This window comes from Streptopelia decaocto, assembly GCF_964273445.1.
Source record: "Streptopelia decaocto genome assembly, chromosome: 3".
Taxonomy (NCBI): domain Eukaryota; kingdom Metazoa; phylum Chordata; class Aves; order Columbiformes; family Columbidae; genus Streptopelia; species Streptopelia decaocto.
The window spans coordinates 74,587,110-74,612,384 of NC_138656.1; the positions used below are offsets into that span (position 1 = coordinate 74,587,110).

The following is a 25,275-nucleotide window of genomic DNA, read 5'->3' on the forward strand; positions in this document are numbered from 1 at the left end:
CATAATTTCAACTTGGTGTTTTTAATATCAGTTAGAAAGGATTTTTAATAACCCAGACATATTTACTTAATGATTCACTTTGCCTTAATTACACAGTAACAAGCTATGTGATTCCATCCTGAATTACTGCATTTGGTCTTCTTAAAATGGATTATTATTTCTGCAAAAGAGAATTAACTGCAGGAGACCATTTTCGGACCAATCCATGGGCTTTCTTGCTTTAGCTGACTAGCAAGTCCCATGTTATGAAAAAGAAGCAGATTTCTGATGCTGAAAGACACCATGGTCGTGCCTCTTCACTTCTTCTAGCTGGATCATTGGGAATTTTACTTGTTTTTCAAACCATTTGGCTACAGTGAGAAGCTGCTTCTCCTGGAATGAACGTCCAATGAACTGAAGCCCAACTGGCAAGCCTCTCTCTGACAGAGCTGTAGGAACATTTATGGCTGGCAGTCCTGAAGGAAAAAAAGATATACATATGCACACTTACTATTAAACAAATCCAGTTGGAGAAATTTTCATAATAATTCTAAGAGAACCAGAAAAAACCCTATGTAGTGGAAAAAGACCAGTTAAAATAATTTGAGTCAATGAACTAAGGATATTGCTAGGTGATCACAATACATGAATTAGAGTGACTCAAGGAGTCAGCATCCTCTGAAAAGAGAATCAACTCTCCTTAGAGATTTTGGTCTCTGGAATGGATTCATCTTATCTGCAGCCCACACTCAGCTCCAAGGTGCCCCACTTTAAAATCTAGTCTTCCATTTTAAAGCATTTAATCAATAAACTAACCTTACACCTGGTTATCATTGTAAGACTTAACAACACAGAGGTGAAACATCTTCCTTCTAAAGAAGAGGTTAAATAGCTGAAAGGATGTACGTTAAAAATTACTAGGTGGGGACAATGTAGTTAAATCCCTGCCCCTACCCACCAGCCATATTTGCAGCCTGTGTTAGGATGTCATCTTGTGCGCTGCGGGTTCTATTGTCTTCTTTGATGAATTCCGTATATGGAGCTGCATCACTCAGAGTGGTAGGAGTGAGTAAAATATCAACACCGCTCCCGAAAACCTTCACAAAGTCATTGGCAATGAGCCGTCTGACTTTCTGTGCCTTGACAAAGTAATTTTCATAGTTCCTAGAAAGAAATACAGGCATGAGAGCCCGACACTTTAATTCCCCAAATACAGAACTTCTTAGTTACTGTAGAACAGACAAGCTCAGTATTCCTTCTGGTTAAAAGACTAACACTGGTACTTGAGTTTTTGATATACCAGAAGCTTAGTCATCAAACATGGTGTTTATGGCCTCATAGCAATGAAGCTGTCAGAGAAGGAAGAGATGAGGGCATACTGCTAAAGAAAGGTGAAGGGAAAACGAAACCTAGTTTACAATAATTAACTAAAAATCAAAACAACACTTATGACCATTCTGAAACTAAACTGTGTATTGAATTTCACTGCAGGGCAGCACAACAAAGCCTAGAAACAATACAGAACTAAACAGGCCTGGAAAAAAGGCATTAATCATTTAGGATTCAATCCAACAAGATAGTTAAAGCATGTGAAAAAGCCCCATCATCCACAGAGGACTCCAAAATGGACTTGAAACAATGTATATGTTTGTAGTATGCTTCTCTGTCGAATACTATAAAGACCTTATCTTTCCCTATCCTTTTTTTTTTCCTCATGTAAACATGTGCTCTGCGGATTTCAAAACTGTCTTTACACAATTCTGAAGCAGAAACAAAGTAGTCAGCTTTATGTGTATTTTTCCTAGTAACTTCATATGCAGAACTGGTAAATGTGGAATCCTTACATTGAGAGAAGTTCAGTTTCAAAAGTAATTGGTATCTAAAACCACAGCTGTCAAAAAAAGAAAAAAAAAAGGGAACAGGGTATTGTAGATAAAACACCTGAAACTGCCCAAAAGACACTTTGTTAGAGTAATCTAAAGATTTATGAAATCATTCTAGCTGTTAACTGCAGAAAGACCCTAAGTGCCACATCTGCACATCTTTTAAACACCTCCAGGATGGTGACTGAACCACTTCCCTGGGCAGCCTGTTCTGGTGCCCGACAACCCTTTCCATGAAGAATTTTTTTTTCTAATACCCAATGTGAACCTCCCCTGGCACAACCTGAGGTCATTTCCTCTTGTCCTATCTCTTGCTACTTGGGAGAAGAGACCAACACACTCCATACTACAACCTCCTTTCAGGTAGTTGTAGACAGTGGTAAGGTCTCCCCTCAGCCTCCTTTTCTCCACTTCCCTCACTGCTCCTCATCAGACTTGTGCTCCAGGCCCCTAACCAGCTTTGGTGCCCTTCTCTGAACATTCTCCAGCACCTCAATGTCTCTCCTGTAGTGAGGGGCCCAAAACTGAACACATTATTCAAGGTGCAGCCTCACCAGTGCCGAGTACAGTGGCACAATCACTTCGCTAGTCCTGCTGGCCACACTATTCCTGATACAAGCCAGGATGCTGTTGGCCTTTCTGGCCACCTGGGCACACTGCTGACTCATATTCATCTGGATGTCAATCAACACCCCAGGTCCTTTTCCTCCAGGCAGCTTTCCAGCCACTCTTCCCTGAGCCTGTAGCGCTGCCTGGGGTTGTTGTGACCCAAGTGCAGGATCCAGCACTTGGCCTTGTTAAACCTCATGCAATTGGCCTCAGTCCAACAATCCAGCAGGTCCAGATTCCTCTGTAGAGCCTTCCTACCCTCCAGCAGATCAACACTCCCACTCAACTTAGTGTTGTCTGCAAACTTACTGAGGGTGTAGTTGATCCCCTCATCCAGATCACTGATAAAAATATTAAACAAACTTCCTGAACAATAACCTAGTTATTTTCCAGATTTCAAAAGCAAGATAAAAATGATCTCTAAAATGCAACACTGGCAGGAGACACAGATGGTTTTTCTCTACTATTTATTCTAAGAATGCTTTCTGAACCCTGGGTTCTGTTCTTCAAAAATAAATCACCGTGGACAGGAACAGGACTCTCCTGCTCAGTCTTGATGGAAGCCAACTGTATATTCCTTCACGGAAGAGTGAACTACATGAATTTTAAAGCAGCCTTACGAAAACTGATCTGGACCATTGTAACCAGAAGGAGCACCCTTGGCAGGAATATCGGCATTCCATAAAATGCTGGTTGTTAGATACTGACTGACAACATTCCTGCCTCTAAGAGCAATTAGAAGTCACATCTGATGAATACTCTTACTGACAGAGCTCTCTCTGTAGTGCACTTCCTTTGAGACTGATTACAGGACTAATGTATCTGTTACTACCTGAATAAAGCCAGAGGAAAACAGCACTTCTACTAACATGAATTAGGACTGTTGGATAAGGACTGAAAACTAAGGAAAAAAAGTCAAATTGATCCATGTACCAGCTTCTCTACATGAGCTGGATAAAAATCTGTCTTCTGTAAAGACACCAGTTCAGTACTTTTGCCAGTGCCTTCCGTTCCCTGTATACTGAGGCAGAGAACTATAGTTAATTTAATTGCCATGTTTTCTGGCTTTCTCTAGAAGACCTCACTAGAATGCACATGCAGTTTTTCTATGTAACTTTAATGAGATTAACAGCTACAGAACTTTTAACACCAGGACAGTAAAGGCTTCAATGTGATAACACAGGATAGATTTTTGCTTAATTTAATCAATGGATGCCAGTAATACTTTGGTAGGGGAAGAAAAAAAAGTTGGTTTACTTATTTAATTCAGGAGACTCACTATTAAGAAAACATTTTCATTCATTTGTAACAGTTCACTGGGTATTATATAGATAAAGCAATAATAACAATACAAGTAGCTACTAGTGTAAGGACAATTTTTTTCATGTCATGATGAACAATTAATCACCATTTCTTAAAAAATTGTTAACTTGGTAAATTTGAGTTTCAAGATGTTCTGCTTACTGTTTTAGCAAGAAATAGTTTCCTGACAGAATTCTTCCTCTTACAACATCATTAAAGCCTTCTCGCCGTGTTGCAGCATACATGCTTTCTGTGGACTTGTTCATGTCAGAACGGTGTCCTGAAAAGAAAAAGCAATTTGGAAAGGAATACTTTTTGTAGTCCTTAAGATTTAACAACATAATGTAATGTTACATATAGTAATACAATGGGCCACTGTTTGCTGCAGTCTGACATGCTACTGTTCTGGAAAACCAATGAAGACTATCCCTGGCTTATTATAGCAATAGTAAACAGATTTTAAGCGCGGACACTCGTGTCTAGAAGTTAAATATATTAAAATCTGTATTTATTTATTCACTGTTATTTGGACAGGGCTTTTACTCTATTCTATCTGGGAGAAATAACACTAAACATTCAACCATGAAAGCATATTAAAACCAACACTTTTTAATGGCATCCAGCAAGGTTTCTACTGTCTGAGAAAAAAGTTTTTTGAAAAGCCTTACCGTATTCCAGTCCATCAAACCTGGCCATATTTGATGCCACTTCTGCTGTGCACAGCACATGGTAGCAGACAATTGAGTAACGAGTGTGTGGTAGACTCACTTCAATTACTTTAGCCCCTGCATTCTTAAAGAGGTCAGCGGCCTTTGACCAGAGAGCCAGAATTTCACTAGAAAGCCCTGGTGCGTGATACTCCTTAGAGAAAAACAAGAAGGGGAGTGATTTTACATACTGGTTTACTTCTAATGCCCACCAAAATGCAAATACGCCTTGCTAAAATACATCAAAACTATTACCTCACCACTATGTGATTTCAAGTACTTATTAAGATTCTTGCATCTACTAAATATTATACAATCAAACAGTATTAAATTAAGAGGATTCAGTCTTCTTAAGAATATCATGTTCATCTCAGTAGGATCAACCCACATATCGCAGACCATGGAATTTCAGCAGTTTCTTCTGAAGGAGAAATTGCCCAGTTATCCACTTATTTGTCTATTCATGGAGAACATACTGCACTGATCTGCAGTTCATGGGCTAAAATCCCAATTAAACCTAGTTCAGGTTTAAATCCTGACATTAGGGCTGCTGTGAGTAGGAAAGATAAAAAGAAATTATGGCCACAGCCTATCAATGGCAACCAGCAAACTAAAACAAACACCACAGCCCAACAAAGAAGAATTACAATCAAGGGGTTGGGAGAAGACTCAGATAAGCTTAGTTCCTGTTTAAGAGTGAAGTTAAAGATATTCTATTAAAATTTGGTAGTTTTGAAGATACTTCCTTTAGTTCTAACCCACAATATCGGGGTCATAATACTGTCTGATTTCTGAGTAGCTATGTCCCATGTTTAATATATGCATGTATCTGTTTAGGATAATCTTTAGCAGTAGAAAACAACTGTCTAAAGGATATGAATAATTAACCAATACCACTATTTTATATTTCTCAAAATCTAAACCGTATGCAGGTAGTTAATTTTCTAGGCACACAATTTTTGCATTTCACAGATTGTGCCTAAATTGCAAGTATCCTTATAGCTACAAACATGATTGAATTGCATATGTCAGATTACAGTTGTCTATTTAAAGATTAAATATTTAAATCCCTGTTAGAACTCTGCGAATCACAGCGCTTTGTGCCACTCAACTGCCTTTAAAATTCTGCTTCATATTAACATGGTGCCATTCAGACAAGTCTCTCAAAGCACTGCACAAAGCAGTACTAACCTCACCGTATGAGAAGGCACTAAGAGCAACTTGTTTGAGGTTATACAAGTGACTGATGAAAGACCAACAGAGAGAACAGAGTTCCTCATTTCCCTTGGAACTTCCTGACAGTGCTTCCCACAACCATGACAAAATGTTTTAGATGAAGCATCAGCATATGCTCACTCCAAATCGCCTGCACAGGCAACAGAGCACATACTACTCTTTTCCAGAAGCTGCTTGTACTGTCTTCACTGTTTCGGAGCATGAGAGACCAGGAGGTGGTGGTCAAGACAGAAATATTTGTTGGTTATGTGTCCTATCTGCTGTTCCTGTCCACAGCTGTTGACAGGATTTAAATGTTACCTTTGGAATGCCTATCGAGAGCTTGCTGACATCAGTCAAATTGGGTAGTTCAAATGGCTTAAAGTTGTCCTGAATTGTGGTGGAGTCTTTAGGATCATGCCCAGCAAGTGAACCTGAAATATGACACGACAGAACAGGAAAATGTACACTGGGCAGCCAGAATTCAATTTGTTTTGAGACAATGTTGTAAACAAAGGCATGTTGTTTACAAAGACATAGGAATACCTAACACAACTGCTGCATCATCCACACATCTGGTGAGGATTCCTGGCACATCCATGGAGTTCACTAGAGGAATGAGACCATGGCGAGAGATCAGTCCGTATGTTGGCTTTAAACCTACTACACCACAGTGAGCAGCAGGGTTTCTGGTAGATCCTCCCGTGTCTGACCCTAAGGCTCTATGGTTTCAAAAGGATCATCATTAGTAAAATAATTCAGAACATTTTAAAATAATAAAACTGTATGGCTTTAAGATGCATGGATTTAAAAACACATTAATTCTTCCAGATTAGAAGTCATAATCACACAGCCTAAAATTCAGTCTGCTCCCTATGTCTGCTATTTTTTATCTGTTCTCTTCTTTATCCTGGGGCTTCTGAATTAGTCATCAGGAGAGCCCAGTTCTCTCCACAAAGCAGAGGTAAACGGGCAGGATTTAGGCCATCCGAATATGGTCTAAATATCTACTTCTGCCTTCTCTGTTGGTTTGTTGTTCCAGTTCTGTAGACTCCAAAAGATATGTCTCATAAGATTTAGTGTATGTTTTTCAGAAACTTATATCTTATTTATGCAGTAGCCAATAGACTATGAAGCAGCATTTTCAAATATGCAAATAAATAGAAACATAGCACACTTTTTCCTCCTAATAAGAGGGCATACTTTTCAAAGTCTAAGATGATTTTCCTGTTTTCAAACCTACAAAGCATTGCATCAGAACTCCCAGTTTAGAGTAGCTTGTGTGCATTTTAAAAATACAGTTATTTGTGTTTGTTTAAGTTGACTTCTTTTTTTTGTTTTTGTTCCTTCACAGGCAAAACCTTGTTTTTTCTAAACTGAATTTTTTATTTTAAAAAATATAATGGAATTGGAAATTCATATTGAAGTGAAACCTGCTCTTCTCCTGTTTTTAATAATTTTAACTCAAGCACTATCTAAAACAGCTTCATCCAAATCTTTGCCAAAAATAAATTAAACTTCAGAAGGAGGTATAATTTGTATTGAAATGGGTATGTGAATTCTCCCATAGGCATTTGTTTCTGAGATGACTGAAACAATTCAATTGACTTTGCTGAAGTGGAATTTTTTCAAAGCTTTTGTGTTGATATAAAACATCCTCGATTTTGTAGCATTTATGTACATCCAAATATCAAATTGAAAAGCCAAATACTGGCAGCATTCCTGATGCTTGAAAGAAACGAATAGAGTGGATATACCATAACTTATAGGCAATAAAAAAGCTGGACAAAAAATCTCCCTGATCTGACAAAGTGCTGAGCAGCGTACACTGGGAGTTCAGCACACCCACCAACCTAAGAGAAGGTGCCAGACCCCATCAGAATCAGGCCATTCTGACCAGCAGCCCCTGGGAATGGCTGCACCGAGTTCAGCTTCAACAGCAGTAAAATGTTGAGTAGACTACATCCTAGCAAAGGGCAACCTGATGAAGAAAGGTATAATTTAAAAAATAATAATAAGATAAATTGGGGGTTGTATATAAAAATATGTTTTTTTAAAAAGCTCTAATCAATACCAGCAAAAAATATTTTAACAATAAAATAGATACTTATAATATACTCTGTGGGGAAACAAGGACAAAGTAACTAAAGAGCATTCTTAAATACCTTCCAGTTAAGAGGACAACTGAAATAATCTTCTATAAAATGTGCTTCACTATGTAGCTCTAAAAGCTGCACAAAATGAAAGGTGTAAAGTTTTAAGGATCAGATTTCTTTTAACAGTTGGATGGAGAAGACAGTATAGACAACTGATTTGTTAAATAGTGTGCTGATATTCCATGTGGATAACAATTGTAAAAAAAAAAAATCCGTCTTGTTTAAATTCCTTTAAAAAAAATAAAAAAGAACCCCCCAAAACAAGCAAACAAACAAAAAACCCCCAAACTAAAACTGTCTTCTAACTTCTAACGACAGACAGGTTTGTAAGGTTTGTAAGTATTTGTGTAGTAAGTATTTGTGTATCCCTTTGTTAAGACAGGGATTTGAAAGCTTTTAGAACCCCAACCTCATGTTTTATTACATATCTTGGCTATAAAAAGCAGGGAGGAAAGACTACTATACTGTTATAAATTAAGGGATCTTCTCATTTACTGAATTACATTTTCAGGGTATATTTGTGTAATGCACTTACTGAGGAAGAGGATGTGTCACAAACCCCATGTTAATTTTAAGACAGTACATGGGAATAACAATAAAACTGTTGTTCCTTTACTGTCATCACCATTTTACTTCAGGAAGTCCAAAGTGGTCGTACCAGTACACTGAATAACACTCTAAAATGAATGAGCCTGAATTTGGCTACACGGATTCCTTCTGGCTTCATGATATGCCACGAATAAACTAGGGATGCTGAAATAAATTCTTTCGTGCCAGTGCAAATAGCCCTCCCATTTCAAACTAGACTAAGAGAAAAATTATCAAATTAAAACCTTGCAACATATTTTGAGACATTTAATTAAAAAAAAAATTAAAAAGCCTCTTACGCAAAACATGTGAAAGATGACACAGCAGCCGCACTGCCTCCTGAGCTCCCTCCCGTTATTACCCAGTTAGACTCTTCATCCTCAGAATGGGATTTTGGGACAGATTTTTCCTTGTACTGTCTTGAATAACTCCAGGGATTTCTGACTGGTCCAAATACCCCATCTGTACTCCCAGATCTAAGATAGTCAGACAGGACAAATACAGACAGAAGTGACAGATGACACATTGCATTCACCAAGTTTTTTTTCTTTACCCAATTCCTTATCCTTCATCCTAAAAAATTCAATTTCAACACAAAAAGACTGGTGTATGTAAATCCTTGTGCAGTCAACTTCAATGTTACGCAGAATACTAAAGTTTATAGATCTTCATCCCTTTCTGACACAGAACCTGAACTCGTACCTCTTTCTAACTTCTGCTACTGCCTCTGAAAAGAACATAACCATAGAATCGATTTAAGCAATGTAAGAGTAATGTTGCATGTCTCCTTCAAAACAAAGGTCTTCTGATCTCCTAACCCCACATTCAGAACACGCAAAGAAGACGACCACAGTCTTGTGGAAAACCATGCTGCTGGCAGATGGGGGGATGTGGAAAACCTTGCAGTAGCAGGAACAAGCACTTCTCTGTAAATAACACACTATTACTCACTCTGTAGCCCTCTCCTGAGGCCACAGTTTGCTGGTTCAGAGCACTAGACTGGCTTCTCAGAAACTGGTTTTAGTAAGCCTGTGACCACCTAAGTGTGAGCTGCCACCAGGAGCGAAGGCACAGGGTACTTTCCTCCTTCCTTGCCATCATCTCCACCTCATGCTCCCCCTGGCTCCAGGGTGCCACTGTCATCAGCGAAGTCATCAGAGTGCGCAGCTGAAAATTAACCTTACTGAGACATCTTTACTATCAAGCTGGATCAGCTCCCCGATGCAGCGGCGTTGCTGCTAGCATAAGAGATCAGGCAAACACACAGACCAGAAATGAGAAGACGGGGTGCGACAAGCTTTTTAAAGAGAATCCTGTGCTTTAGTGAGCTTCGGCCAGTTTAACATTGCATAATCAGTTTTTTTCATGCTTTTGCCCTACTCTTCCTCTGAAGAGTGTCTCTTTGACACAGAAATTACTTTATCCAAACAATACAGTCAAAGTACTTCCACTCCATCCACGTGAATTCCCAATCAAACCTCTGGTTTTGGTTTAGCTAAAATAAAAACAAAACCAAAACACAACACTCATTGTTTCTCACAGGTAACTAAAGTCCCAGACATTCCTTTCCAGACCCAGCAGCTGCAGTGATAGAGACTCCCATCCCTAACAGCCCAATTCTGTTCCCTGCTATAGCTTGGCTGCTTTCATCCATTTGCTGGAGAATCAATTTGTGAGAGCATTTTCCAACGCGCTCCTGACAAAAAGTCACCAACATTAGCTTAGCTAATTTAAAGTGCTGCTCTAGATTAGCATCTTTGCAGCAAATCAGGAAGTACTTGTACAAATTACTCCAGTGGCTGACTGGCAGAGGCAGTGATTGCCATTGGGGGCATGATAATAATTAGCTAACAGCAAAAACCACCAGTAATGAGAGAGAAAAAGGCAGCAATTAACTGGCAATGTAAGCAATTCTACTAACACACGACTTGATCTGGAAGAAGTCTGCTTGTCCTTGGCTTTCTGCAAAGGCTGTATCGCTTCCTCCCCCTCAAACGCAGTTATAGTTAGACACTACGTTCATAAAACTCAGCATTTATATCATTTACACAACAGTATAAATATTCAGGGAGAAATTCATATAACTCTATATACTCTTCACAGGTAAGTATTCATTCTTTTCTGTTCTCACAGAAAGGAGTTAAGCATTACGGGAACAGAAGGTGTGTATTCTGTTTAATGTGCAATCACACATTAAAAATAATAAACATCACTCACCCCATTGCAAATTCATCTAGGTTTGTTTTGCCTAAAAGCACAGCTCCCTGATCCAGTAACTTCTGAACTACTGTAGCATTGTAAGGAGAAATATAACCTGAAAACAATCAGAACAATTAAACGTGACTGGTTAGATACAGTTGATTTTTAGAAGTAGCTACTCCGAACACTTCAAAGTTGTCATTATTTGTGCGTAAGAATTGTTGGTTCACAGCGCCAAAATTTTGCTTCAAGATAACATGAGTAATGGATTATACATTTCTAGAGTGTAGAGCTAAAACTTCACATAAACAAGTTACCACAAGGGTAGCAAATTACTATATTCAGCCAATTTGCAGGAATTGTCTAAAATTAGAAGTCTCCCATTACCATGAGATAAAGGAGCATATGGTTCACCACAAGCTGAAATACTAACTGGCTATCCTGTGATCAGACCCTTGACCACTTAGACCTTACATAAACTAGGATGAGAACCATAACACTTAAATGAGATCCCAAGTAGCAACCAATTCCTTCTGTGAATATTGAGAGGGGTTTCTCCACCCCCACCTTCAACGGGAACAAGGAAAATATCATTCCTAATACTCTCAGCCACTACACTGCCATCAATCACAACAGGTCTGAGAATGTGCTTTAAGGAAAAGTACCTCAGGTAATATAACACTTTTTAAAATGGCAAAGTCACATTTTGTTTCTTCTGCTATTAAAAAACCCCATAATCAGATTCGGGTTCTGCTAATTTACTTCAGCTATCTTCCATAAAACTTTTCAGTTCTGCTTTGTGCAGAATAAAAGAGATATAAGAAATGTTTTCTACTTTTGCTTTTACTATGATAACATTCTAACGCCTTGAAAATGTTAATGGCATGTTAATAGAAACAATGAGCTTGGGAAATTTCAAAAAAATTAAAACACCTTATAGAACATGTCCATATATCAGGAATATAGAGAAAATGTCTACTCTTACTTAAGTCAACAAGACAGAACAGCAGCAAATGGTACTGACTGCTCTCCTACAGACCTAAAAGTAACACAAAGGAAAATGTGAACTATAGAAAATTATATTTTAGCATATGGGCTATAATAAAGATTATGTTGTTAAAAGCATGTAACTATATTAATAAAGGAGATAACGTGCTTACACAATAAAAAAGATGTGTCTATAATACCAGACAAGCCTGGCAGAAGAATTTACACAAACATGTTTTCGCAAATTAGTTCAGCTAATTTTTTTAAAATATTTAGATTTCTGGAAGACTCCATTCCATAATCCCCCTAAAGAAAAGAGCAAGAGCTCCAAAATGAGATCTGATTTTATGTTAAAAGCTCTACTGTACCTTTTAGCATGTTTGATGCACATGTTGTCTCAATGCCAGCTGTATTAAAGTTGTCTTTTACTGCAATAGGAATTCCATCTAAAACACCCAGTGGCTGACCTGCATTGGGAATTATTGCAAAGACAACAGCGATTAAAGCAAAGTGTGCTATATGTATAGTCTTCTCATCAATTACAACTTATTTTACATGCTCCTTTGGGTGTTTATTGAAAACAAAAACGCTAGCCACTTAGCATTTGATGGTGGTCAGGCACATTTGCAAGAATCACCTTCCATTCTTACTCTAGCATGGAACATTCTGCCCAGACCAGACTTGGACCTGCAAAGAACAGCTCTGCCAATGTGTCTAAGTCTGCAAGACAGGCAGCTGCTTTCATAGAGGTCAGCTATCCCAAAGGAGTGCTTACCTCTTCAAATGTGACCATGTAATGCTTATTTCAGCCATAGGTGCTGCCTAAATCTACTCTATTCCCAGGCTGGGAGCTATAAATTCTGTCTACCTGACATAAACGGCAAATATGATCTTAAAAAAAATAAATTAAAAAATCACTGAAGTAGAGAAAGTCTCCCCTACGTGATCGATTTGCCACCATCTAGAAAAAATAAATTTAAAATGCCTACATCAGGAAGCAAAACACTCTGGCTGGCAATTTTCTTCAGCTGTCAGAGGACATCAAGTGTCATCCAGGAAAGACAAAAAATTACCCTATTAGGTGAAAGTTTCCCTTTTCTGTCTTCCAGGAACTGCAAAGGATAATAAGGATGGTCAGCCTCTAAATGCTGCAGATGACAGGATTTAATGATGCTCTGTTCACCAGCTCATCACTGCAACGAACCTGCTTTCTTAATTTAAAACCTGATAGGCTGAGCCAGATGTTTGTCCACAGGCCTGCAAAAGACCCACTGCATTTCCCTGTGCATGGGAGCTGCTGGCTGCTGATTTAAAATAACTGGGGGAAAGAAGAGGCAACCAGCAGCTGTGCAGGTCAAGAAGCACAGAGCCCATTTTATGCACAGTGCTCACCTGGTTTGGCCCACATTTTGCCTTTGATTTTTTAAGTGAATACACTAGTGGGTGCCAAACATAGACCCATGAGCACGGACTCACTGAAGCATCAGCCGCAATCCTCATCCCTTAACAGTTAAACCAGCAGCACATACACATGCTTTAAACAGCAAAGTTGCTTCATCTAAGATGAAGAGCTGCTGTATGACAGCTTTTTATGGACTAGTACCAAATAGGAGCAAACATAGAATCACAGAATGTCCTGAGTTGGAAGGGACCCACAAGGATCATTGAGTCCAACTCCTGTCCCTGGCACATACCTCTTCTGTATCTTTCCTCCGATTCTTCAGCCTGCTTCAAAGCAGATTCTTCCGCCACGGTGATGTAAGCGTTGAGAAACTTGGTGCTTTTGATGAGGGAAAGGCACCTCTGGCAGAGCTCCGTGGGGGTGACATGTCCGTCCCTCAGGGCTGCCGACACCTGGAAGCACATCCATTCCCCTATCAGGGCGCCCCGGTGACAGAGTCCGCGGCGTCAAGGGGCTAAAGCGCGATCCCCGCTACTGCTTCGAAACGGCGGGAAGGCTTTTCCGGGCCCCGCCGCGCCTGCTCCCGCGCCGCCCCGGGGAGCGGGGACGTGAGGGGACACCGCGGCGGGCCCGCTCACGCCGGTCACCTTGGCGAGCCCGCCCCGCCGCCAGCCCGCCCCTTGGCGCGCCATCCCGCCGCCGCGGCGGCTCGCAGGGCGGGCGGGCGCCACTCACCTGGCGGAGGGAGGCGCGCAGCATGCCGGCCCGCTCCGCTCCCCGCCGCCGCCTCACGCCCGCCGGCTCGCCGACACCCCGCTCCCGCCGCGGCGCCTGGGCGCCGCCATCTTGCCGCAACACCGAGCGGCACCATTGGCAGGGCGGCCAAGAAGGCGGTCTCCCATTGGCCGCGGGGGCCGCCGGGGCGAGGGAGGAGGGCAGGCCGGAGCTCCGGGGCTGAGTGCCGGAGCCAGGGGACAGCGCTGCGTCGCAGCCCGATCCTGCGCGGCCCAGCTCCCCCAGCCATGCTGTCGCGGGGGGCGGTGGGCGGGAGGACGCTGCGCGGGGCGGCGCGGGCGGGGCTGCAGCCGCCTCTCCGCGGGCTCCGCGCCTCCCCGCGGGCGCGGTCCGCCATGCCCTCCTGGGTCATAGACAGGTACGGCCGCAACGATGTGCTGCGCTTCACCAGGGACATGGTGTTCCCCACCATAGACTTCCCCAACGAGGTCATCATTAAGGTTCACGCCGCCAGTCTGAACCCCATCGACCTCAGCATGAGAAGTAAGTTGCGCGGCCAGGCTGGCCGGGTGGCAGGGGCTGTTCTTGGACTGAGGCTTCCACGGGTCCCCCCCGGTGTCCAAAATCGCCCAGACGTTGTCACCGACCTGCCCCGGTGGGCACCTGGCTCGGCAGTGCCAGAGCCCCAACGTCCAGCCCTGTGGGAAACTGCCTCTCCGAGACGAAGTGCTGAGGAAAGAACGGTGCAAAAAGACATTTCTGAAGACGGGAGTGTGGGTGTCGAGGGGAAAAACTCTCTGAGTAGGAACAACCCCAGGTTCCAGTATAAGTTGGGGAACGACCTGTTGGAGAGCAGCGTAGGAGAAAGGGACCTGGGGGTCCTGGTGGACAGCAGGATGACCATGAGCCAGCACTGTGCCCTTGTGGCCAGGAAGGCCAATGGCATCCTGGGGTGTATTAGAAGGGGGATGGTCAGTAGGTCGAGAGAGGTTCTCCTTCCCCTCTGCTCTGATGAGACCACATCTGGAATACTGTGTCCAATTCTGGGCCCCTCAGTTCAAGAAGGACAGGGAACTGCTGGAGAGAGTCCAGTGCAGGGCAACAAAGATGATTAAGGGAGTGGAGCATCTCCCTTATGAAGAAAGGCTGAGGGAGCTGGGGCTCTTTAGCTTGGAGGAGACTGAGGGGTGACCTTATTAATGTGTATAAATATATAAAGGGTGAGTGTCACGAGGATGGAGCCAGGCTCATCTCGGTGACAACCAATGGTAGGACAAGGAGTAATGGGTATAAACTGGAACACAAGAGGTTCTATTTAAATTTGAGGAGAAACTTCTCAGTGAGGGTGACAGAACACTGGAACAGGCTGCCCAGGGAGGTTGTGGAGTCTCCTACTCTGGAGACATTCAAAACCTGCCTGGACACCTTCCTGTGTAACCTCATCTAGGTGTTCCTGCTCTGGCAGGGGGATTGGGCTAGATGATCTTTCAAGGTCCCTTCTAATCCCTAACATTCTGTTATTCTGTGAATAGCTAATTGCTGTTCTCCACAGGCTCGCAGCTCACAAGCCAGCTTTGTTCTGTCACTAGCATCACCATGGTGGGGTTTGTTTCCTGGCCTTCTCCCCATCCCCATCATCTGGGTGTTGGTGTTTGCTTGTCAAGAGACTGGTCCTTCCAAGGAGCAGCGTTGCCCCAAGAGGTGCTGGGTTTTCCCATCTCTTTGAGGTGAATGGGGCTGAAGGTCAGTTACAGGCTGCCCTGGGAAGTGGTGAAGTCACCATCCCTGGAGGTGTTTAAAAGACATTTAGACGAGGTTATTAGGGACGTGGTTTAGTCCTAGAGTTAGGTTATGGTTGGATGCGATGATCCTGAGGGTCTCTTCCAACCAAAACGATTCTATGATTCTGCCTCAAGGTGGGCACGTGTGAGCTAAGCCAGACCACATTCATCTTCATGCACTTTCTTCTGAACCAGTATCCAAGTACCTGCTGTCATCTGGCCCAGGATATCTACATCCTTACTAAATGACTCTTTGTATTTGACACATTTTATCAGAATTTTTTTTTTTTTTCTTCCTTAGTTTCAAGGAATGAAACACAAGAAGGAAGCTGTAGTAGTAGAAGACCTTATGCTTCATGTTGAGAAGTGACCTTCAAATTGCCTGTCAAATCAGATGCAGTAGCACATGCAGAGATACCTGCAGGCAGCCTACTGACAGAGCTGTTGTTTGTGTTTTGGGTCTCTAACAAAATCTTTGTATATAATTGTAGGTTTGATTATGGAATTTTTGCTATCTCAAGATTCCAGCTGAACAGCCCACTTGACCTGCAGGGCTGCTACTGGTATTTTGAGTCAGTATAGAAGAATTTTGAAGAAACTACATTTTCATTGTGCTTTCAAGATGCCTGTTTTTGTGTGGTTTTTTTTTCCAGTATAAAAACATTCTCTAGAAAAATAGATTTCTCCAAATGCTTGAAAGGGCATACATGCCTGAATGTAGACTTTTTGGGGCTGGGCGGAGTTATTAGATGGGTAATTTGCAGCATTTAGCTATTGCTTACTGAATAGAGGTTTGGGTTAATCATCTTAGGCTATGTGCCTTAATAATTTTTATTATTATTTCATGTTGCTTTGTTTACAGTACTTAATTTGAAAAGGCAGATTTCCATTTTGGAAGTTCTTTTGGATTCCTACCTGTTGGAAAATGGAGTGTATCACAGAATGTTAGGGATTCTAGCAGACTTCTTAGAATTTCTGACGGTGTTACCACATACTAAACATTTTTATAATGAAAAACCATTTCATGGATAGATAAGCCAGAACTGAGATTTACTCTTTATTTGTAAAATATGTAAAAGTATAAAATATTGCTGTTTTTTTGCATGCTGAAGTTATAACAGAAGTGAGGCACATTAGGTAAAGACAGTGCTTTCTAACTGGAATTGTTCAGTTAATAAATGAAAACCCTGTCAGTATGTCATAGTTAATTTCATGTTTTGCAGGCGGTTATGGTGCAACTGCATTAAATATGAAGCGGGATCCCCTGAAACTCAAAAGTGCGGAAACTGAATTTCCACTAACACTTGGACGAGATGTCTCTGGTGTTGTTATGGAATGTGGACTGAGTGTGTCTTATTTCAAACCTGGAGATGAGGTGACATCACCATTCTTTTTTTTTTTCTACAATGTGTAGTTAAAATATACTATGAGATGTTCAGCTTTCATTTTCCTTTGAAAAAAAAAAATCTTAATTTTTTTTTGCACTCTCCGTGAGGATTATCTGGAAGTAAATCCCTAGAATGCTTTCTTCCCTACCTTTTCTCTCTGAAAAACTTGCTCTTTCCCAGACTTGCTTCTGCAAGTTGATTTCCCTTCTGGTTTTCAGTTTCTGGTTCATTTCAGTGGTGGCAATAGAGGAATTTACTTATTTATACCTGCACACTCAAGATGCTGCTTCATTTTTGACTGGAGATAGAATTCTAACAGGAAGAGATTAATTGTGTGTGTGTTTTGTTTGTTTGTTTTTCTTGAGTAACTTCGGATAGTAACTCTGGCATAACCCAAGAAACACTTCATGAGTCCCCACATAAATACTGGTATTGTTTGCTTACCCCTTTACCTGTTGCTTTCACATTTCAGCAGTTTTAGTATAGCAAATTCTGATTCCTCCCCTCCAATTTGAGCTTTGCTGTCATGGAATTAGTTTGCGTTTTTTGAAAAGTTATGTCTTATACACAGTATGGTGCAATTTATTTACATAGCTCTGCAGTACTTCATTTAGTCAGTCCAGTGATGCTTTTTGTATAAAGAGTAAGCTGTACTGGTTTCTGATAAGCAATAGTGGAGACATTCTGCAAATTGGAAAAAAGATTTATTTAATGAAGAAAACTTTTCTATGCAGGTACAATCATGTGCAAAGTCACAAAAACTGATAGTTGTTTTCTGTTTGGTTTTAGGTGTGGGCAGCAATTCCTCCATGGAAACAGGGCACTCTGTCAGAGTTTGTGGTGGCTAATGGAAACGAGGTAAACCTCCAGAACTGTGCCTAAAAGACAAAAAATTATGTCTAGGTAACTCTTTATTTCTTAGTGGATTGATTTAGACTCCAGCTAGTTATGAAGATAGTTGAAAATGTGGAATGCACAATCTGCAATTCACTAAAGCTTGTTTAAATGATTCAGTGTCACGAAACATTTAACTCAGTGTCACGAAACGTGTGACTCAGATACGATTGATTTTATTTCAGGTGTCTTTTAAGCCCAAGTGTCTCAGTCACGTAGAAGCTGCCTCCTTACCGTATGTAGGTCTCACAGCCTGGTCTGCAGTGAACCAAGTTGGAGGACTGAACCGAAATAATTGCAGTGGGAAAAGGTAAGTAATTAGTTCTGGTGTTAACACTTTAGAGTTTCATTTTCTTACTAATTAGCTGCTTCTAAGACATGTCCCACAGTGATGAAGACTATTGTACCTTAAACACTGACAAGGACCAGCTGGCCTGAAGATGCTGGGTTCAATCTATACAACTGCTGCTAGAGACTCAGACAAGGACCCTAACTGAAGTGTACCCAGTCACTTGCTTCCTCTATATAGTGACTATATGGAGGTAGTCCTACTGTGTATCTCATGTATAGGACTATATAGAGAATTCAAGGGTGGTATCTCTAGGAATTTGTAGGGATTTTGCCTTTCTGTCTGCTAGGACAGTTAGCCAAATATAATATTCTCTCAGTTGTTTTGGCAACTTGCAAAAAGCCCTCTTACCTGCAGAGATGTGGTTCACTCAGTTTCTGCATGCATGGGCCATTTGAAACATGCTGGTTTTCCAGCTTTTTAGAAAAAATTGAGCAGGTGCCTGGGTCTCATTTGACCTGCAGGCCAGAACTTTGATGAGGTCAGGAGCAGACAAGAGAAAAATGTGTAAGATGATCAGCCGAATCAAATAGAAAAATTGGCTTTGTTTATCAGCCTGTTAATCTGACAATGGCAGATGGAAGACAGAAGAGGAAAAATGCATTGAAAGATTAGAGCAGATACCGTTTTTCTCCCAATAATTGAAATTTGCGGTTATTTTGGCCTTTGGATATTTATGTAAATAGATAGCAAAATCTTCAGAATGGGAAGAATGGCAAAAGTAAAAATACTGAAATTGAAAAATAATAATTAAAATTACTCCGCTGCACCAAAAATTTAGGTCATACAGTAATTACTGGGCAGTAGGAGTCTATTAACTCTCACATGTAAATAGAATTAACCTAAAGATATTTTGATAGGCTAGCCTTGTTTAAAGTATCTTTCCAGTCTTCAAGCAAGTGTTTAGATTGTTAAAAAAATGAAATTCAAACTGCATTTGTATAATGTCTTCACATTTAAGGTTTACTTTTATGTTCCAAATAAATAATTACTCAGTCAAGCAAAAAAAAATTATTGTACTTACAAAATTATAATGTTTTCCATCTAGTAGTTTTGACTTGTAAAAATGGCAGATAATGACTTAGGTGATGGTAGTTTTATTCCATTGAAAATTTTTTTGTAGGAAAATACATAAAATGCATGAAGGGGTTGTGCAAAAGTATATTCCATGAGCTTTATATTATTCTCTCAAGGCACTAATTTCAAAAGACAAGAATTTACATAATGTTTCTTTGTTTCTTGAAATAATTTAATATGTTTGGTAAGAAGGTACCTACTTATGTGATTCTATGTTGGTCTTTTTGTCTCCTGTAGGTGCATGTAAATAGCTATGTAGAAGGGTGTATATACACACAAGTGTGTGTCTTATTTTGAAAGAGCAGCTGTATGCCTTGATGAAAACTACTTCACTGATCCTTTATTGCAGTGTTAACACATCTTAGAAACAGCGAGATTTTCTATTGGTGTGTATTATTTTCTTTGCCTCTTTAAGGTGGAAGAGGGGGGGTTACCAGAAATACACGCCAACAGTCCAACGTCTGACTGTATGTTGATGTGACAGGAGTATCTGCTGCACCTGCACACACTTTCACAAATTTTGTTTTTACAAGTTACCTGAAGTGTGCTCCAGTTGTTCATTTCTGATGTCTCCTGCTTCATTACAACACTAGTTGTTTCTCCAGAACTTTTATCCTATACCAGTGCAATTTATGTCAATATTGTTGTATAAGCTAGAAGTGAGTGTTCTTGTTATCCAAAACATTCAGAGTAAGTCTGTTGTTTTCTGTGGATAATACCTGGAGAGCTTCCCATACGTGCCAGTGTCCTGTTTCAGTAGAAAGGGGATATGCTTCTTCAGCAAGAGCTGTTAAATATCTTGTTTGCTGTATTCACAAAAGGCCTGATAAAACCAAACCTGACAATTGGAGAAATTCTTGAAAACTTTCACATTAAGCAAAGGTCTTTTATATAAATGCAAAGGGAATATTTTATACATTGAAGTATTCTGGGGAGAGATACTGGATTCTGCTGCTACCAGGCTATTAAATGCACACTCCTGTTTTATATCATTACAATGATAGTTTTCATGATGTAATACCCCAAGACAATAATTTTTCAATGTCTGTGTTATTTCATCATTTTATCTATTGAGAAGTATGAAGTGAATTTAGGTTGTAAAACTTATTGATAGGGTAAACACTTCTTAATACAAGAATAAATCTCTTAGGGACATTTTATTGGCATAATCAAATGGAATTTGATTTTATATAGATATAAACTTGATATATTTATTCAATAAATGTATATATATTTGATTTGGCATGTAGCTAAATAATTGAAAATTGTTAGTTGTTTATAATCTGGAGAAAGTGCTAGTTCTTGATCTGTACACCCACTCCCCACTCCTCTGCCCTGTGACTTTTTTTGGGGGGGGGAGGGTCTGGTGTCACAGCTGAAACAAGTCCTGGCTCCTCAGATGCTGATTTCTGATGATGCCGTATTTCTGAGCAGGGCCCAGGGAGAAAGGCTAAACCTAAATCCTATGGTATGATCATCTGGAGAGATCTGCTGACCCCAGTCATTTGAACAGCTAGAGCCTCATATGGGGCTTGGTGAATTATGTGCCTCTGTCAGAAGGGAGCAGAGCCTGGGCTATGAACGTTTATTTTGTTCTTTAGAGAATCAGTTCTCTTGGATCTCTGTTCGGGTCAAATAATTCATTAGTTTGTTCCCTAGTTGTGCACACACTTACATATTATTTACTCAGAGCTCACCTTTGCAGTGAAACAGGTAGTGTCTCTGTTATTTTTGATCCTGTATTTTCCTGATGCAATGCAAACAAAACTGGGCCTGTTTTGGCACTTTCCACCATCTGTCATCCTTCAGTACTGTCCTAACAGGTCCTACACCTTCAAATGCTTCAAACACTTGTGTTGTGCCCAACAACATGTCTTGCTGTCCCCAGTGCTGTTAAAATGCTGATCTGCAGAGCTGCAGCACATGGATCTCTTGAGCAGACATCATTTGTCTCCGAAGCAAACAGCTTTCTTAAAATCACAATGTATGAGAGAGTTTTAATAATTGGAAGGTTTGGTAAAAAGTAGCTCACATAACATAGGAACAAACCAAATCTGGACCTTATTTCTACCTGAAGAATCTCAAGGCCTTTTATTGAAGAGGAAACTAAATAAAAGTCCTACCCAAGCAGCTCCCCAAGACTGACAATGTTACCTAAATCTTTGAGCAAAATGTACATTCTAAAATTACAGCTTTCTCCAAAATTTGAAGTGGAAGAAATGCCCTTTAAGCAAGGAGTAAAATTGGAAAAGCAGTTTGACAAGGTTTCTTTGAAAGGATTTAATTGTGACTGTCCTTTGTAAGGATAAAGATGGGCTTATCCCCTTGTCTTGAGTGTAGCATTCCTGAGTCTTTTCAAGTATAATAAAATCTAAATATGAACATTGCTTCAGGCGTCTGTCCTTAGAAGTGTGATTCTGAGGATAAGTACTTTTTGGCAGATTTAAAGGCTGCAGGCATTGTGGTTTCAGATTCCTAATCTGAGTTTTGCAGCTCGGATCAGTGAAATAGGAGGGAACAGAACCTGATTGGTTACAAAAGAGGAAGCGTTTTAAAATGGATACTGTGACCAAAGCCAAGTCTCTTAGGTTACTTCAAAGAATTTTTGTAAACTGAGACTCCAGATTGTATACTCCAGTTTTGCACTGTAAAAGCCAATTTCCTTCAACATCCAGCACAGTGAGATTTTAAAAAACAGGAACATCACCAGCTTCTGAAGATACTCAGATTTTTCTGGCAAACAGAAGTTCTGAGAAACATGATGTTCCCCAGTCCTGTGCCAAGATTTCGCCTTGGATCTTCCTTTTGTCCTAGAATTAGCAAAAGTGTCCAAAGTACAAGCACTGTTTGTAGCTGCAGCGGCAAGGCTTTCTTACTAATTCCCTTTCTGAAGTTTAGTTATTTAATAAAATATCTGGATAAAATTTTTGAGCAGTGATTAGGCTGCTAGCAGTACAGGTCTCACGCTGCTAAAGTCGTATTCATTTTTATGAAATTTGGGATAGGGAGCTCAGTTAAAATGAATTCTCACTTGCTAATAATCTGGTAATATACTCTTTCATTTTTTTGCTTGTGTGCCAGTTCCCACAATCTGGCATTTACACAGTCTTGTTGAGTTATACTGAACTAGAAAAATTCTACTGCCTTTTTTCTAAAGAAAAAGGCAGATATCTTAATTTAACAGAACTTAGACTTGTTTATGGTGAGGCTACTTCACTGTATTTTTGTCTTTCTTTTAGATAAATACTATGCAATATGAGAAAATTACGTTCCCTATATTCTGAAGGTCTCAGTCTCCCTAAATAATGTAATCCTAAACCACTTTTTCTCTTAGATAATACCAATTTTTGTAAAATCTTGGTAAACCAGATTTTTTTTCCTTAGGAGATATGACAGCAGAGTCTGGGAGACAGAAGGACTCTTGACCAATTTGATCCCAAACTAAAGAATTACATTCGCTAAAGTTGAGGACAGTGACAGGGGTTTTGTGTGCTAAATGTTGCTGCCTGACACTCTGCCTGGAATTAGTGGAAAGCACGTGTCAGGAGGTCTCTTTGTCTGTGTTGAGATAATGCTCTTGGCACAGGAAACACGATCAGCAATGTTAAGTCACGTTACTGGCTAGCTGAAGAGTTAACCGCTAAGTTAATGGAATGACAAGTACAATCTTTTGCTTAAAATAATTTGGTATTAGAGATGTATAAGAAGCATTAGAATACGTAGTTACTATAGAATTTATTTAAAGAACTATAATATGTTTTAATTTTCTTTTACAGAGTATTAATATTAGGAGCTTCAGGAGGAGTTGGTACGTTTGCTGTACAGGTAATATAAACCAGCATGCCCAGGATGCAATATGAAAACAAAAATTAACAAGGGAATTGAGGGAAGGAATAGTGAAATAGCAAGCTGCCAATCAATCTGTATGATCAATCTGATCAGTATTTCCAAAAGTGAGATATTTTCAGATTTATTGCTTCTGCTCATTATGTTGTGTAAGTTTAAAGTAGGAAGCAAAGACTTTTAAAGAAAGGAGTTGTGAGCGTAGGTAGTGAGAGATTACATTTCACAGTTAGGGTGCAGGAAATCTCTAATTGGTGTAACTTGAAAGATGTAGCCTGTTTTCTTTATCTTTCAGTCAGCTCTGCTCCATAAATATGAAAAGAACTTGGTGTATGAGTAGAAAAACTGATGGAGAATGTATCATCCACCATAACTGTTGCATGTGGTGAAATGATATGAGAGGTATCAGGATTTTCTGTGCAGTGTATGTAAAGCTCAGTGGCTTCAATTAGCTTTCCCTCACTGTCTTTGCCTCGCTGTCCTTTTGTCTGTCTTCATTCCAGCAGCTCTAAACTTTGAAGACTCAACACGCTCTTTTATTGACCCATTAATTGTGGAACATCCTCGTTTCGTGCTCTCATTTGATTTGGGGATTTTGGTTCTAATCAGTGTCATTTCATGCTGAAACATCTTTCTCTTGAGAATATGAAAAATACAGAAATTGGGTGATTGTGTCGCTGTGTTCTGTGTTAGTAGACCATAAGCACAGTGGTTTTGAAGAGGTTTGCAGGAGAATTTTTAGTGGTGTGCTGTTTGCCTGATCTGTGATAAAGCAGGTGGCTGAATTAGATCTGCATTGAAGGTTGACCAGCCACTCACTAGTTCTGATTTCTACCTGATTAATCCTGAGTAAACTACATGAATTAATCCAGAATAAATATAAAAAATATTATTGTGAATGAAAAATGAGATTGCAAAAGAGGTAAATAACTAGCAAAAATCCTTTGCTATAGCTTTTGGAGTAGAAGATAACCTGACATCTTCCCTATGGTACATCAGAGATGAGTGCCTTCTTTTTATTTAAGATATTTACAGTGAGGTAGATATATGAAATACTTAATGAGCAGGTAGGAATATAAAATATTTAATGGTTGATCGGTGACAGTTTTGTAGGTGGGTAACTTGGACAGTACCTCTTGGTATACATTTAGCTGACAGATTCAGATGGCAAACTGAGTATTTTATTTGAGGCCTTATTTATCCTGAGATGTGATATCTGTAAGTGGCATTAAAAAAACCCACCTACGTTCCTCCATACCAACTCCTCCCTCCTCAAAACCTCCTTAAATGCTGATAAATTCTAACCATTTGTCTGTGGCGTGTGTGACAAGTTACCGTGTGTTGGAGCACAGTCTCCCCACTTCTTAGTAAAGGTGGTCATTTATTATATAAATGTGAGACTTTGGCTTTTTAAGTTGTTCTCAATGTTTCACCAAATTTTAAACTTTGAACCTTTTTTTTATGTGATTGTTTTTTAGCTACTGAAGGCCTGGGGTGCTCACGTGACAGCAGTTTGTTCTCACGATGCCAGCAAACTGATGAAAAAGCTTGGAGCTGATGATGTGATTGATTACAAATCTGGAAATCTGGAAGAGCAACTTAAATCATTACCCTTGTACGTGTTTGTGTTGCTTAACACTGAGATGAAGGAGTTGGCGTCATCCCTTCTGCTTTCTGATTGCTTGACACCAGTCTACCAGAACTTTTTTTTTTCTCTTTTTCCCATTTCTAAAGCGTTACTTTATAAAGCAAATTTATCTCAGCCCTTTTTGAATGCAATTTGCCAAGTGAGTATCCAAAGCACAGATTTCATTGTAAGACTAAGCCAGTTAATTGGGCTTGTGGAGGCAAGCTCACTTTCACATGCTTCTCTTCAATGACTGTGAATTGAACAGTTTTGTCAGCTTCCATCCAAGGATCTTGGAGGATTTACAAAGCACGACTAAATTAAAATAAATCTCAGAAATCCTCTGTGAGGTTAGTAAATAGTAAAATTGATCTTCTAAAGGGAAGAACTCTGTCATAAAGCAATTAAGTGACTTGCCTGAAGGTCTTTAGCCACTGTGCAGCTCAACTGGGAGTAAATTTCTCTTCTATAACATTGAGTACTGCTGCCTCTGATAAACAATCACACTTATCTTGTCACAGCAGTTATATTTAAACTAGCTTGGGGGTTTTCTC

At 40.1% G+C, this 25,275-nt stretch overlaps 2 protein-coding genes across 3 annotated transcripts in view; one reads left to right on the forward strand and one right to left on the reverse strand.

The window, feature by feature from the left end:
• On the reverse strand, positions 1-13,904 carry QRSL1 (glutaminyl-tRNA amidotransferase subunit QRSL1). The gene is made up of 11 exons (XM_082049234.1): positions 13,763-13,904; positions 13,320-13,479; positions 11,994-12,092; positions 10,657-10,753; positions 8,739-8,915; positions 6,242-6,417; positions 6,017-6,129; positions 4,442-4,634; positions 3,936-4,053; positions 938-1,143; positions 1-455 (listed from the first exon to the last, which is right to left on the reverse strand). The coding sequence occupies exons 1-11, from the start codon at positions 13,784-13,786 to the stop codon at positions 244-246; spliced, it is 1,575 nt and encodes a 524-aa protein (XP_081905360.1). The 5' UTR covers positions 13,787-13,904; the 3' UTR covers positions 1-243.
• Positions 13,896-25,275, forward strand: part of RTN4IP1 (reticulon 4 interacting protein 1) — a 25,034-nt gene continuing 13,654 nt past the window's right edge. For both annotated transcript variants that reach the window (XM_082049235.1, XM_082049236.1), the window contains exons 1-6: positions 13,896-14,305; positions 16,767-16,918; positions 17,721-17,789; positions 18,011-18,135; positions 23,028-23,076; positions 24,573-24,709. In XM_082049235.1, coding sequence (XP_081905361.1) covers positions 14,050-14,305; positions 16,767-16,918; positions 17,721-17,789; positions 18,011-18,135; positions 23,028-23,076; positions 24,573-24,709 — 788 coding nt within the window. In that variant the 5' untranslated portion in view covers positions 13,896-14,049. The remainder of the gene's footprint in view (positions 14,306-16,766; positions 16,919-17,720; positions 17,790-18,010; positions 18,136-23,027; positions 23,077-24,572; positions 24,710-25,275) is intronic.

What these genes read in the sequence shown, in the direction of transcription:
- QRSL1 (XM_082049234.1), bottom strand. Translation starts at nt 13,786, where the DNA reads ATGCTGCGCGCCTCCCTCCGCCAG. An exon ending in TGCGCGCCTCCCTCCGCCAG is followed by an intron (nt 13,480 to 13,762) that starts GTGAGTGGCGCC and finishes ATGTGCTTCCAG; the next exon opens with GTGTCGGCAGCCCTGAGGGA. An exon ending in ACAGGCTGCAAATATGGCTG is followed by an intron (nt 456 to 937) that starts GTGGGTAGGGGC and finishes TTTTTCCTTCAG; the next exon opens with GACTGCCAGCCATAAATGTT.